Raw genomic sequence first — 15,325 nt, forward strand, 5'->3', positions numbered from 1 at the left:
TATATATTTTTTGTAATCTGCTCACTTGAACGTTCACACGTTTAATACCTGCCATACACACATTACGTACAGCAGGCTACATACAGTATTACACATTCATACACATTTTTCTCTTCACATGAATTCACTATCACGACTCACAAATTCAAATGAAGTTTTCTTTGTCATTGTTTTTTCCTCTTCTTTTGTATTCTTTGTATAAATGGAGGTAGATTAGCAAAGTAAGAATTTCATAGTTCAGTGCTGCTTTTGTGTCTTGCAGATGACAAACATCTTGACTCAAACAGCATTTGGTCATTTTTGCTTTCCGTACACACGCCAACGTGTCTTTTTGTAGCTTTTTTTCTTCTTAACGTGTGTGCGCTGGTCAAGTGTGTGCGTGTGTGCATGTGTGAGAAAGAGACGTGCATGTGTGTTGAGCAACATGTGAGGGGCCCCTTGGCCTGGCTGTGAGAGGGGAGGGGCCTCCTCCAGGCACCCAAAACGGGAAGGAAGGAGAGAGAGAAGATGAGCTTGAACGCAACACGCACGCACGCACGCACACGAAGCGAGGTGAGAAAAAGTGCACGTTGTTGTTGCTGACTTGGCTACAAACTCCACAAAAGATGGAGCGTGATGACGTCAACCTTTCGACTGAACTTTGAACCTCCAGTTTTGCGCGTGCGTGTGGAGGCGGTCCCCGGCGCGCGTCCCTCCAGCGAAGCCGTCAGCGACTGGTTTTGATTTTGGAGTGCGAATCGTTTGCATTGCAAGATGTCGTCATCGTCGGCGGAGGCCGGCACGAACCCGAATCCGGCGGAGATGCCGGCTCGGCTGGCGTCCAGGCTGCGGCGGGCCCGGGACACGAGGGACGAGGACAAGCTGCACCGGCACCGGGGCGTCCTGTACCCGCTCCTCATGTGCCCGCCGGAGAACCTGAGCGCCCTCCAGGACGTGACGGCCCGGAAGGACGACGTCCTGCTGGTGGCTTATCCCAAATGCGGTGAGCAACACACGCACGCGCACGCACGTTTATTCAATACGTAAATGTATTTCAATCGAATTTCCATTTATACTGATGCCTTGAGATAAGAGTTGAATTCGTCCCATGACCACACAATCTCAAATCCTCTTTCACACCAGAATAAAATGCAAATCATGTGATAGATGATATTGTACTTCTTAATAATAATAGTGCTACACTTCTCATATCTGGAAAAACGTATGAGTTGGGACACTCGTATCTCAAGGCGCCGCTGTACTCTCTCTCTCTGTTCCGAGGACGGCCACTGACTTGCCTTTCTGTGACTCTTCCAGTCTCTCATCCTTTGATGATCTCAAGTGATCAAAAATGTGAACAGCGTGATGAAGACGAATGTTTCAATTCCACGAGAACATTTATTCACACATTCACGGGCCACTTGTGAATTTTGCCAGTTGTTGAACTCCTCGTGTGCAGAAAAGCAATTTGTGAAAAAAACAAAAATCCAAAACAAAACATTAAACATGCAGAATTTTCACCCCAAAAGTAAATAGCCGGAACTTTTGGGACTACTAACATGACACTAGTGCCAGAGCATTTAACCAAACTAACCAACTTCATTGATCACAAATATTCACCGTTTGTTTTTGCACGAGTGATCTCTTTCTGATTTATGAATGAATGAAATCGTTCACCTTTACACACAGGGAGAGCCCACACGCGTGTTTGTGTGTGCGTTTTGTTCAATGTCAGCCACTGTGACAGCAAACAAACAAGTCAGGGAACATTTTTTGCAGGGCAGGTTGTCACGCACGGTGCAAATTGTCACGTCATACTAAAGACTAAAAAAATGGGACCCATTTGCCGCCCTGCTTGACACTCAGCATTACGGGTTGGAATTGGGTGGTTAGGTCACCAAATGATTCCTGCTGCTGCTCACCACTCCCTCAGGGGATGGCTCAAATGCGGGAAATGAATTTTGCCCCACTTCGGTGGCTGTGACAATCAGTGAATCTTAATCTGAACCCGCAGGTGCCGAACGGCGAGCATGCGAGGTTCTACTGCAAATGCACTTGTGTGTGTGTGTGTATGTGTGTGTGTGTGTGTTGCGTGACACTTGATCACTTGTTGCGTGACAACCTGTCACCAAACAAACCAGCTCAACGTGGGGTTGCTGTCACAGTGGCTGACAATGAATGTGACACACGCGCACATTCAAGGATGGACCAATCCATTTCCCGGTGTGTGTGTAGGTTTCAACTGGATGGTGGGCCTGCTGAAGAAGATCCTGACGCAGGCCACAGGAAGGACGATCGAGACCATAATGCCGCCGCTCATCGAGTTCTTCGGAGCGGACGTCGCTCAGGTTTTCAATTTCGCTTCAAACCTATTTGCAGAAATGTAAAAGCAATTGTGAACTAATCACTTCAATTCAAATGAAATCTTGATAACTAAGCCGAACCTGACTTTTTGTTTTAGCAACATGTCACGCGTGCTAACTAGCGTAGCCCGTCCATTGACTGTCACTTCCCGTCGCCCCCTTCAGGTGATGGATGAAATGAGCTCTCCCAGATTGTTGGGGACTCACATGCACCCCGACAACATCCCCGCCTCCTTCTACGCCAACAAGACCAAAGTGAGCGCCGCCGGCTGAGCGACCGCTCGGCTCGGCTCGTTTGTCGGCTCACGGTGTTTGTCGTGTTGCAGATGTTGGTCATCTTCAGAAACCCCAAAGACACGCTCGTCTCCTTCTACCACTTTTGCAACAGCAACCCCGTGCTCCCCTCACAAAGGTCATGGGACGCCTTCTATCGCAACTTCCTGTCCGGAGAGGGTCAGCCGCCACACACGCACACACGCACGCACGCACGCGCACGCACACACAGAGTTTATCTGCCTCAACAAAGCCCGTTGTTGCCGTCGCAGTTCCGTGGGGGTCGTACTTTGACCACGCGTTGGCATGGGAGCAAAAGATGGACGACCCCAACGTGATGATCGTCACCTACGAGCATCTCAAACAAGTAAACCGTTACTTGCACCACACGACAATCACATCTTTATGCAAAGAGCTGATTGGCCCACAGGGATGGGGGGGGCGGAGCAAGCTGAACCAAAGACAAACTGCCATTAAAAGGGAAGTCAAGTCGAAAATGTTCTTGACAACAATATGAATATGATCTATGAACGTCTCAACATGGCATTCTGATGGATATGAACGAAGCGATCAAAGCCATTCCTTTGTAGCCATCCGAGGCGGCGGCCATTTTGCCAGTTGCCGTCGACTGAGATTGACATCGCAGTGCCGAAGGGCCAATGAGCTTGACGACTTTGTGACCAAGTCACACGATCAAGCAGGTGAGCCGTTATTGGTGGTTGCGTGAGCGACTGTGATGTCATTTTCAGTCCACAGCAAGTGGCAAAATGGCCGCCCCGTCCGTCGGAGGGATGCGAACAGGTTACTTCAATCAGAATGCGGAGTTCAGACTCGTTGTCAAGAACATTTCCGACTCAACTTCCCCTTTAAATGCGAGCATATGAAAAATCATCCTAATGTTTATGACGCAGGACCTCGCCAAGGGCGTCCGTCAAATTTCGTCCTTTGTGGACGCCGAGCTGAGCGACGCTCAAGTGCAGCTGGTGTCCGACGCAAGCACCTTCGCCGCCATGAAGGAGAGCTCGCAGACGTCGCGCGGCATGATGGGAAATATCTTCTTCAGGAAAGGTGCCGACACGCGTCCAGGAAAGAAAAAGTAGCTTAGCCTAGCTTAGCAGGCCAAGCTCATCGTATTGATCCTTTTTTTTCACGTGAGTTGATCAATAACGGCAACGACTTCATTTGCATTTGACAATCAATTCATTGCAATTACTTATCAGTATTTGTTTTGAAATGAGTCCTTGTATGTCACCCAAGCCGTCTTTACCATTCCAGCCACTGGAGGGAGCCTCGTGGTGTTGTTGCAATACACCAGAGGGACCTGTGAGCTCAAGTGCCAGGATGTGGCAGCCATATTTGCATTCACACTGTAACAGACGGCAAAATGGGCGGTTTTATTTCGGAGCTTTTTCTGGAAGTAGAATCGCGTCTTTTTGCAAATGTTAAAAAAAAACTAAAGTGGAGTCATTGGGATCATCATTTGGTACAAAACAAGCCAGAAAGTCGGGTTCTTTTTGAGCGCCCGCCCAGCACAGGCGTGGCCAAGTTTGGTGGTCGAGAGCCACGATCCAGCCCGGGAGACGTGGAAATCCGGCAGGATGGCGGCTCTCGAGGACCGACCCAGCAGTTTGGCGAGCGTCACGTGATCTTGTCACGCTACTAGCCTAGCTTAGCATGTGCAAAAGGGCCGTGACGAAGCAGCGTGCGTGCCGTTGTTTCAGGTGAGGTTGGCGACTGGAGGAACCATTTCACTGAGGAGCAGAGCCGAACCATGGATCGGGAGTTCCGCCAACGTCTGGCCGGAACCCGACTGGGCCGCCTGCTGGACTACGAACTCCACTGCCACGGGGACGCCGTTGCGCTAATATCGGATTGAATTGAACCAGGAGTTCGCTTCGTCCATCAGCAAATTTGGCTTTCAGGCAAAGTCGACCTCCTTTTCCTCCTTTTCTTCCTTTTCCTCCTTTTCTTCCTTTTCTGCACAAATCGCAAGAAGTTGCTCGGCTTCCATTTACAACGTTTTGTTTCCTATTTTTGCCTGTCCTGCATAATCAACTTTTAATGAGATGCTTTTAGACTTTCTAGCATTTGGCAGCAATTCCAATTCCTTGCGTCGTATCATTTGTGTCGGTTGCTGTCAATTGAGCGTTTCGTGGCGTTTCAGTTTGTCAGCCATGTTGGACTGAATATCATCTTTCATTTTGTACCTCCAAACACACAATCAGCCTTTTCAATAAAAGACATTTTATTATTTTAAGCACAGATCAATGCACACCTGGTATATTTGAATAAAATACAATTCAGAACCAGCGCATTGGATGTTTTGGACGGCCCGCGCGTGCCCGTATGGACGTATACCGCGGCGCAAAAAGTACCTGGATGGGCCAAATGCATTTGTGCCATCTGCTGTGCTGGGGTCCAGAATGGGGTCCAGATGGGGTTCGCTGGTCCCAACGTAGGCAGTTTGCGGAATTTCAAATCATTGTTCGGTGCTGCCACTTGGCCCGGAAGCCACGCCCGGCGCGGGCTTCTCTCCCACGTTGATCATGAGGTGAGTGTAGAGATGTTCCCGCTCTTTGGACAGCAGTTCGTAAGTCAGAGAGTTGAGGCCGTCCGAGTGCCAGGCCACTTCGGTCCTGTTCAGGAGCTCGTGGCTGCAAAAGTCATATTGGTCAAATGTCAAAGGTCAACCAACGAGCGGCGTCCTTCGCGACTGCTTACTTGTACGGATTTTCTTCATTCCCGCGGTCTCTTTCGTGCTTGATCATTTTGTAACGCGCAATGGCCACTGGGGGGCGCACGACCTTCATGCCAGACAGACCAACTCTGATTGGAGAAACAGAAAGTCACACGCAAGAGAAAAGTTATGGAGGATCTCGTTATGACATGATAAGTTTCACGTCATCACGTGCAAAGTTCTTCAGAAAGAAGTTGGATCATTTCTTGGCAAAAAAGTTACTGAATGGATTTCAATCCACTGAACAGTTTGGGATGCGATTGTTCGATCCGCTCCCTCCGATATCGGCAACCGCGAATCGTGATTCCAAATTGAATTGTGCGGCAAAGCCGTCAAATTGTGAGACGTTTGCAAAAAAAACCAAGATCAATTGTAAACATGCCGTAGCGGGAAGTTGAAAGAGAAGATAACGACGCGAGTGACGAGTCACACACGATCTCGGGGACTTTTGGACCTTTTCCACAAATCGTCATCTTCTCTGCCCCAGCCCCAATACTGGTTGGAGAAGCCGTTCATCTTGCGGTACTGCTCTGGAGTCACGGCGACAACGCCGCCCAAGTAGGCCGAGTACGGCAGCCTACGGCAGATTGGAGAGAAAACATGCGCACACAAACGGAAACTCAATTATTGTTCACATTTGCAGAAGGTTGTGGTTGCCGTTTTCTCACAGAAAGACATTTTCATATATTATTATGAATAGAATGCAAAAAAGAACGTGTTCTAAAGTCAACATGTTCACACTTTTGTTGCCAAAATATCTTTAAGTGTTACGTTTCCCAAATGTCCGGTCATGATTTGTTGAAGATGCAAATTCAATATTTTGATATCTAAGATTATCAGCAGAATGGACGGAGTCCCTCCTCCGTCTCGACTCGGAAATGAAGTGACGCTCATCTTGTGGGAAAAAAAACCAGGTTCGCGCGCGCAAGGAAGCGCAAGGTTCCGACCGGGCGCGCGTCTACCTGTACTGGAACTTGTCAATGGCCACCGCCAGGTGCGTGGGATTGCACCTGTCGCAGGCGTACGTGTTGCGGTCGTCCTCGGCCAGCAGGTCCACGTCGTGGATGACCACGCAGCGCCAGCGGTCGTCTCGGAGGACTTCGCGGACGCCGGCGTTCAGCAGTCGGCCTTTGTTGAAGGTGCCGTTGCCCCACTCAAACACATCACAAATCATTTGGACTCCTCAAACACATTTCAACCATCGAGTCAGGGGCAACGTTTGGACTTGAGGAGAACCTGCTGCACCACGTAGATCCCGTAGTGGATCTGTTGCCTCCGCAGGAACGGGTGCAAGTGTTGCAGGAGAGCGCGGAGGTGCGTCGGCCGCTTCCGGTACGGAACCACGATGGCGACGCGGTGCCGGGCTTCGCAGTCCGCCGGGCGGTAGTGTCCGCCCGCCGACACCCACGCCATCCCCTTGCTGATCTCCTCCAAAGACGGAGGTGGCGAGGTGCAACGGACGGGCCTGGGTCCAACTGAGCCCGGGAAAAGAGCAAAGTTCAAGCGAGGACGGCGCGTCAGGCCGCGCTTCCTCCATCGGCTTCCTCACCCAGCAGCGGGGACGCCAGGTGGCAGCCGGCGGGCCGAGGGGGCGCCGCCAAGACGGCCAAGTGGAGGATGAAGACCATCGCGGCCATCGAGCCCACCAGCAAGGTCAAAGTGCGCAGGGACTTCAGATGGCGCCGGGAGCATTTCATCACAACGAACGATGCTGGCTGACGAAGAGGAGGAGACGCACGAGTGAAGGCTCGCGCGTGCGCAACGACAGACGCCAAAAGTCAACACCAAAAGTCAAACCATCCGTCACAACATCAATACTGGCGCTCACACTCGCACCCTTGATCCTCACTGTTTAAACAGCAAAGCCCAAATCAACTCGAATGGCTTACTAAATGTACTTTTGCTCAAAAATTAAACATTTTAAAACACATCACAGCCCCAAAAATTGTAATGACAATTTGATCATAATGCCACATTTTGTTCAAAGATGATTAGTTCTCAAAAACTGCTCATTTCTCTCAAGAGCATTTTCGTGCCCGCGCTTAGTTCGGAAAACTTTGAAAAGAGCTGCAACTTACCAAGTGTCAGGTGAGCGAAGTGCTCGGGCAATCGGAATGATGATGATGAAGATGATGATGAAGATGACGATGATGACGGCGGCTGCCAAGTGCAGAGTGGGCGGAGCCATGCAGGAAGAAGCTCCACTGTTGAGACGGAGGCGATCGCACTTGTCGGCGTCAACTGCTCGTTGATGCTGAAACCAAAAATGTTACAATTGTTTACTTTCGATGCAGTTAGCATGTTTGTGCTCAATGCAATCATGATGGCCGAGCATCAATCAGTGACGTTTTTGTTGTTGTTGCTGTTTGCTGGTTCGTGAAACAATTGTGACATTTGACCGCCTGCCGTGACAGCCACGATTGTTGCTCTTCATGTGGTTGGAACCGTTTGGCGAACTTTTGGGTGTGACTAACTAAACAATCATGTTTGAAGTCTCGCTTTCAGTTGATTTTTCTTAAGGGCACATGGGCTAATTTTGTTTGCCTTACGTGTACAGTTGAAGCCCTTAAGGCACGTGACTTTGAATCAAATGGATTGTTGAAAAGGGTTCAACGTTTTTTTTTTTTTTACCGCAGCGGCCATACGCCCCCAAGTGACACGGGTGCGCTATTGCAGCGTTTGAAGTCCACACAAATGTCATCCAGTCGTGGTCGAACACAAGTAAGACGAGTTGACATTGTCCATTTTTGCCGAGGTGGCTATTTGAATCCTTGCCGGAATCAGGCAGCTGTGGGTTTGATCCGCACAATTCGGAAGCAGTCCGTGACGAGCAAGTTTATCCGTTGTTGCTTCGCGTATAAGAAGTGGGAGGCCCATCGTTAAAAATGCAGGTGTCCACAATAAAGTATAAACATGTTATGTTGATACATGCTAAATAATTATTTTCCGTAACAGTTCTTCAACCCTTGTGTAACTTTTCGTAAAAAAAAGAAAAGAAAAACTAGGAAAATGTACTAAAAAAAAGTCCTTCTAAAATGTACTTAGAAATTCCGAGTAAAGAAACTTTACCAGATTTTTGCCATAGAATAGACCAATTCTCACGTACGCAGTAAAATACTTTGATTACAATTTACACTGAATATTTTACTCTCTTCTAAGTGTAAATTATGTGTTCAAAGTGGGACCAAATACTCAGTTTAGAGTCAAATGTACTCAATACACAATATTTACTGTGTATAAGGAATAACAAACGCGACACTACACCAACTAAACTGTAATGCTATTTATGTGCATGTGTGTAATATGTATTTATTTTTGGTTCAGTGGCTGCGAGTTGCAAGATTTTACTTTGAAAGCTAAAGCAAACCGGAAGTGTGATGCCGCGTACTCTCTGCTAACTTTACAACCGATTGTCGCCCTTAGTGACGTCACGCAGGCTGCGGCGGGACTCCGGCGCGTCCACGTCTGTTCGTCTTCGCACGCGCGCGCCTCCTACCGTCTGCGAGTGTGCGCGCGCACACAGTAGGTAAGCGCGTGCACGTCTGTTTGATCGTTTCTTGTTTGTTTTCTTTACAGAACAAGTCATCCATTAATCTATCGATTGATCGGCGCAAGCTAGCTAGCTAGCCAGCCAGCGTTAGCCGCTCATGAGCTGAGATTGACCTGTTACGCGCGCGTTGCTTCGTGACGTAATCCAAATTTGTTCTAATTTTTTTAAATGACGTCACGTAATTCACGCGGTTGCCGCCGCCTTCGCTGGCTTCGTCTGTTTGTCATGTTATGTTGTGTTATGCTGCTAATCTTTGGAATATTAGTCGAACAGGTGAATTTAAATAAATAGATAAATAAACCGGCTGCTATCTATTGTGTCATCGATTTTATTAAATCACACGCGAGCATTTCAAGACACAAGATTGGGTGCAATTTGGAATGGGGGGGGGGGGCAAGCTTATACTGTATTATAAAATAATGTATATGTATAAAAAATACATCTGTGTACGAACTCAAGTACTGTACAAGCAAAATGTGTACATCAAATCAATTCTGTCAAATGTAGGCTTCATGAAATTCACATTTGAAATCACAGAAGTAGTAGTTTTTTATTACGTTACATTTGGCTTGATTACAGTAAGAGCAAATGTCATTTATTATTTCTGTCTGTGTATATTCTTTTTTTCAATAAGACCAGCGACTTAACATTACAGAATCAGGAACTGCCCGTCCCTACAACAGGCATAGGATTTGCTTACATTGTTTTTCAGAAAACGCTCAGATGATTTTTCTTATCTATGAATAATAAAGCAGGCACTGCACGGCGACTTGCGACTTTCAGATTCCTCTTCCATGCCGAGTTGGAGATCCGACTTCAAGAGCAAAGCCGATTAAAAGTCTGGCCTCGAGGCACAAATTCCAACATTCTTGTGTAATATAAACGCATCAGTAGCCGTTTAAAATAAAATAAAAATGACGTGGTGAGAGTAGACGGGACGGATCGCGGTCGTCATATATGTGGGCGAGACGTTTTACTCATCACTTTCAAATGTGAACATTTTCATAAACAAATCTGAAATTCATGAGATCATGTGACATTCAACGTTCTTTTTCTGTTGTGGACACAAAACGCAAAAAGCAATCACTTCAAAATTGCCGATACTCCTCGCGGCTTCGCTGCAAATGACAAGCGGCGTTGTGTTTGCTCAAGGGTCCGAAAGCAGGCGTCCATCTCGCTTGTCCATCGTCCGGCAGCCGCCAGCCATGCAGCAAAAGTTTCATTCCGGGGGTTCTTTCCACGCCGGCGACCGCTCGCCGTGCTTCTGCAGCCTGGACGCCCACGCCGAGTACCCGCCCGACTACGCCGGCTTCAGCATCACCGGGAAGCTCCCGGCGGTGTCGCCGCACGACGGCGGCCTCCTGGCGGCGCGCGGCATGCGGCGCTCGCTCAGCGACGGCAGGGACTCCGCCCACTTTCTCATCTCCAGGAGGAGGACGCGGAGCGTGGGCACGCGGGTGCGCCATGATGACCACGACGAGCACGAGGGCGCCAAAGATGGCGGCGGAGAGGAGGACGGGACCTCGGACACGCCGCCAGATCATCACAGGGGTTTCCATCTGGGCCCGGATCTCGACGTGGACCCAGACTGGAACACGGAGCTGCTCGGTGAGGCCATCAAAGACCCGTTCCCACCTTTGTATTGTGCTTTGTCTGATCATGTGACATCCAAGACCCCCCCCCCCCCCCCCTTTCCAAATACCTTTTCCGTTACTGTAGTCATGGCAATTCAAAGACCCTTTTCTAAATAGTTATGACATCAAGGACCCTATTTTGCTCTACATCACAGGCCCTTTTTCCATCAAGGACTCCTTTTCCACAAGTTGTTTTGCACTTACCGTATGATCAAAGACCCCTTTCCCACCACTTACAGTATCAATGACACCTTTTCCACAACATTATCATAGACGCCTTTTACACTACCCATAACGTATCAAAGACCCTCATCTAAATACTCAAGCTCATCCAAAACCCTTACTCCTGCACACAATGTCAAAGACGCCTGTGCACTACCCAAGAAATGTAACATGGGATCAAAGACGCCATTTTCTGAAACTCCTGACATCAAAGACCCCCTTTCCACTCCACATGCCATCAAAGACCCCCTTTTTTCTCCACTACGTGTATGATCTAAGACCCCTTTCCAAACCAAGACCCATTACTTGAAATAAACCTTTTCCGTTTCAAAGACCCCTTTCTAAGTACTCGTAACATCAAAGACCCCGTTTTGCACTGCTCAGCGCATCATCAAAGAGACATTTTCCAATATCCATGACACATCAAAGACCCTTTTCCACCTGTCATGCTATTGGCCGCTCCTTTTTCTACTACACGTGACAAAAAGTAAAGCTGGTTTCTACTACTCATATTATCAAAGGCGCTTTACGGTACACTGGCCATGACACATCAAAGACCCATCTTCATTTCATCAAAAAAACAACAACACACACACAGCATCATCAAAGACCCCCCCCCCCCCCCCCCCGTTGCACTAGCCATGAGATCATCAAAGACCCTCTCTCCTGGCCATTTTCGCAGGACGCCGCTGTTCTTGCGGCCCGGCTGGCGCCTGGCCGACCTCGGCGCCGGTGCCCGGAGGCCCGGCCGGCGTCGGCGGCGTCCTGCAGCGGCGGCTGGCTCGCGTGAGGACGGAGCTGGCGCAGGCCGACACGCGGCTGCTGTGCGAGCGCGCCCACTCGCAGCATTTGTGCCGCGAGAGGCAGGAAGTGGCGGAGAAGGAGCGGTCGCTGAGCCGGCAGGTGGACGTGGCCGTCATGGTGATCGCCGCCCTCAAGGAGCAGATCAACGCCTCGGAAAACGAGCTGGAGCGACGCGAAAGGTAAAGAAAAATGAAAAAAAAGATCTTTTTGCAATTATTCCATCCCAAAAATGCCGATTATTGATCACTGATTTAACGAAACATGGGGACCAAATAAATGAAGACTATTTTTGTGAAGCAATTTGTGGACAAAAGGAGCGCAAGACATCTTACTAACGTGCTCCTCGCGCTGGCAGGCAGGTGCTGAGCATCCAGAAGTTTCTGGAAACGGCGGCGCGGCAGGAGACCAGCGGCAAGGTCCGAATCCAGCTGTTCATCGAGAACCTGCTGAGACGCATCGCGCTGGCCGAGACCCTCCTGGAGGACTACCAGGTCCCCGAATGCGCGTCCCGCCATTTCCCATCCGGCTTCCGGGTCTCACGTGCGTCTTCTCTCCTCAGCGGCGGCAGACGCCGGCGACCAATCGCGACAAACCTCGCAGGATCACCAAGAGCAGGTCACCATGGCGATCCAACGATGCGTCAAAATGCCAACACCGGCCGATAATCGTTTTGTCCCCGACGTGAGGTTTTGCGATTGTTCCTCCAGGTCAGCGGGCTGTCAGCTGTCGTGCGGTCTCCACGGCAACGCGAGCCCTTCGCCGCACACGCCGCCGCTGCGGCTGTCGGCCGAACAGCGCGAACGTCTGGCGCGTTCGTCCCGCCTCTTCTGCCGACCCGAACATCGAGACGACATCTGGAACCAGCGGCGGCGTTCGGCCGGATACGAGGCCTGACGCCGTCCGTAGGGGGCGCTCTTCATCGCCGCTACGTCACGTCAATTGTTGCATTATTCAAATGTGACAACAATTTGGAATGTATTTGATTACATTGCTCAATTCAATATATTAAATTATATAGAATAAAATTCAAACTTAGTTTGTCAAACATGACATCAATCATGCATATACGGTCACGTTTAAATTGATGTAAAATCCAATAACAGAACAATTCTAATTATAATTCACCATTATTAACTAGAAATACAAAATTGTTACATTTCTTGTAAACGATTGATTTATTTTGCTATTATGTTTGTTTGCTCGTACATGAGTCAAGTAAGCATTTAGATGAATACATGTAAATATACAAAACTGTAATAATAATTGATAATTAATTTCATATGTACGATGAATCAAACAGAATATGTTCCATTTCTATGTAAAATGATATTTCTAAATATGAATGTGATATTGTTGCTGTGATTGTCCTGATCAAACATTGTGAACACAAGCAATATGAATATTCATGAAGAATGTCATGAATATTCATGAAGAACGTCATGAATATTCATGAAGCGCCGTCACAGGTTTGTTGTGCGTTTAATCCAAACAACTTCAAATGGCAACTTTGTGACACTTGCCGTCTAATGTTCTGTTTGTGCCTGTCAGTGGCGTTGATCGTGTTTGTATTTATGGGTTCATTTTTAGCAGGAGCTCATTTGTTACCAGACACAAACCCCATCGAGGTTTTCATTTGTGTCGTTTGTAAATAGGACGGACGCTTTTTCTCATTGTGCCAAGAGTCAAACAAGGACAAATGATAGCATCTTTATTTTTGTATTCATCAAAGAAAACGTTGAATTGATTTTGTGGAAGCGGTTCTCGAGTTCCTCCAAAAATGTCTGATGACATCATTAAGGGACGTGATGATGTCATCTCTGACGCGTGTGGATGTAAGGAGTTTTGTTTGTGGACACGTTTGTGCTTGCTTGCACCTTGTTGAATTCGTTGTCCACATTTAGCACACTGGCCCGGTGGGAGGTCTGAACCGGCCCGTGACGCCAGAACACGTTTCCGTTTCTCAATCAAAGTAACCGTTGTTAGTAATTCTGTCCACTGGAGGGCGCACTGATGACCGCTTCAATGGCAAATTGTGAAATTGCTATTGAAGATCCAAAGAAGTTCCACCGGAAAAAGCACGTCCACGTCATAGAAAATGCTACTGGGTCACCTCCTGCACTCCACTTATGTGAAAATAAAAACTTCCTTGAGAAACACTTTAAGACACTGAACATTGCATTGCTTTGGTGGAATTCTAGGTTTGCTTTTTTTTTTTTCATGCAGTGCCATAACTTCGATCAGGGGTCTCCAAGTCTGACCCTCGAGAGCCCCTATTCAGCCTGTTTTCCATGTCTCCCTCCTCCAACACACCTGAATCAAATGAGGATCGTAGTTTCATATTTACCCCATGTTTTATTCCATTTAGCCTCAAAATAAAAGGGTTGCTACGGTTCGAGTCAACTAATAAATCATCAAATTGACAACTATTGTGTATTTTTTTAATCGATTGATCGTTCTGAGAACTTGAGAAGTTTTTCTGTTGATTTGACTTTTGCAGTCCAGATTGTGTGCAACGCTCCTCGAGGCCTCAATTTGTTATATTCATAATGACGTCACGTGTTTGGGCAAACATGACCTTTTACCACTTTGATTGGCTTTTTTTTTTTTTTTAAATATACAACCAATTCAACTTACCTGACGACCCGAAGGCAGCAGTCACGTCAGCAACAGCTTCCATTTGCGCCTCAAACATCGCCCTTCTGTCCCTTGACAGCTTTTCACTTTCTTCTTATGCGATTTAGTTGCTAACCGGAGTCAACTAATCCAGCCAAGGAACTGGACTGGAACGGTTTCCTTCACGCCATCAAGCGCTCGCGTCTCCCCACCAGCTTCCGTAATTTCCGCGAGCGGCTGCAACTGATTGGTCATGCTTCCTGTCTCGACACTCTTGATTGGCTCGTTTTGTCTCACGCGCCAAATTCCCGAACATCCGGGCATTTATGGCATTTCCGCAATGGAAACGCTTCCTTTACACGGTGAAAACAAACTGCGCGCTGTGTTGTATTGCTTTTGCCTGCGACGAACATCCAAACCAGGCAGATTGTAATCGTCAAATGAAGTTTCCTCACATTTTGAACTCAAATTAACCCTCATAAATCAAACTACTGTAAAGGTTCCCAAAGTCCGAGAGCTTCCTTTCCCCGAGTAAGACCGCCATTTTGACTGTCAATCTAAAACATTCAATTACAGCCGTGAACGGTAGCGGTGAGGAATATTCAAAAAACATTTGTGTCACATTCTTCGTCAAACCACGGTAACGCTGCCTTCAAGTCATTTTGGTATCAAATACAGCCCACGGAAGGTCAACCGAAAGGAAGTCCTTCCCCGCGTCGCATCCAGCTGCTCCACGTCCATTTCCGTCCATCGCCTTGGAGGAGGTGGAAGATGTCCTCGTAGGATTCATTAGACGTCTCTGGATTGCAGCTGTGGAACGAACCTCCTCGACGTCAGCGGTTCAAGGTTCAAGTCTGAAAATTGGGATTCGCTGATGGTTTCTCACGCCTGCTCAAAGACCGATTGCAATCATCACCCATTCATGCACAGCCCCGAGTATTACTTTGAGCGGATTGTTTTTGTTTGCTGCCAGCAAAACGCCGTCCGTTAAAGACGGCGCTTCCGTCACGTCGCCGCCTCCGTCAGCGCTGAGCTCACATTCGGCACGTCGCTGCCATTTCTTTGCTTTTCGAAGCACGCCGCGCTACGTTTCCATCCCAAAACGCAGCTGCTCGCGCTCCACCCGCGTGCGCGCCGAGAATGATCAGGC

The 15,325-nt window shown here is 48.2% G+C and overlaps 3 protein-coding genes across 5 annotated transcripts; 2 read left to right on the forward strand and 1 right to left on the reverse strand.

Annotated features, from left to right (window-relative positions):
* The first annotated feature begins 503 nt into the window (after positions 1–503).
* On the forward strand, positions 504–4,924 carry sult6b1 (sulfotransferase family, cytosolic, 6b, member 1). The gene is made up of 8 exons (XM_086092770.1): positions 504–552; positions 653–982; positions 2,215–2,327; positions 2,508–2,597; positions 2,669–2,795; positions 2,888–2,982; positions 3,527–3,683; positions 4,337–4,924. The coding sequence occupies exons 2-8, from the start codon at positions 754–756 to the stop codon at positions 4,489–4,491; spliced, it is 966 nt and encodes a 321-aa protein (XP_085948896.1). The 5' UTR covers positions 504–552; positions 653–753; the 3' UTR covers positions 4,492–4,924.
* Positions 4,843–14,413, reverse strand: LOC147163375 (beta-1,4-galactosyltransferase 3-like). Of its 3 annotated transcripts, none has more exons than XM_086092768.1 (8): positions 14,197–14,411; positions 7,431–7,606; positions 6,902–7,063; positions 6,589–6,827; positions 6,315–6,505; positions 5,807–5,929; positions 5,337–5,441; positions 4,843–5,269 (listed from the first exon to the last, which is right to left on the reverse strand). In XM_086092768.1, exons 3-8 carry the CDS (start codon positions 7,047–7,049, stop codon positions 5,095–5,097), a joined length of 981 nt encoding a protein of 326 aa, XP_085948894.1. In that variant the 5' UTR covers positions 7,050–7,063; positions 7,431–7,606; positions 14,197–14,411; the 3' UTR covers positions 4,843–5,094. The 3 variants fall into 3 exon arrangements, with proteins under 3 accessions (XP_085948894.1, XP_085948893.1, XP_085948895.1); XM_086092767.1 differs by having other exon boundaries at positions 6,902–7,067; positions 14,197–14,410; XM_086092769.1 differs by lacking the exon at positions 5,807–5,929 and having other exon boundaries at positions 6,902–7,067; positions 14,197–14,413.
* Positions 8,758–13,985, forward strand: znf365 (zinc finger protein 365). Its single transcript, XM_086092766.1, has 6 exons — positions 8,758–8,878; positions 10,055–10,510; positions 11,441–11,741; positions 11,918–12,053; positions 12,122–12,177; positions 12,270–13,985. The coding sequence occupies exons 2-6, from the start codon at positions 10,108–10,110 to the stop codon at positions 12,454–12,456; spliced, it is 1,083 nt and encodes a 360-aa protein (XP_085948892.1). The 5' UTR covers positions 8,758–8,878; positions 10,055–10,107; the 3' UTR covers positions 12,457–13,985.
* Positions 14,414–15,325: the final 912 nt, after the last annotated feature.

Source organism: Leptonotus elevatus, chromosome 13 (assembly GCF_054856555.1).
Source record: "Leptonotus elevatus isolate MCC_2025b chromosome 13, RoL_Lele_1.0, whole genome shotgun sequence".
In the NCBI taxonomy this organism is placed as follows: domain Eukaryota; kingdom Metazoa; phylum Chordata; class Actinopteri; order Syngnathiformes; family Syngnathidae; genus Leptonotus; species Leptonotus elevatus.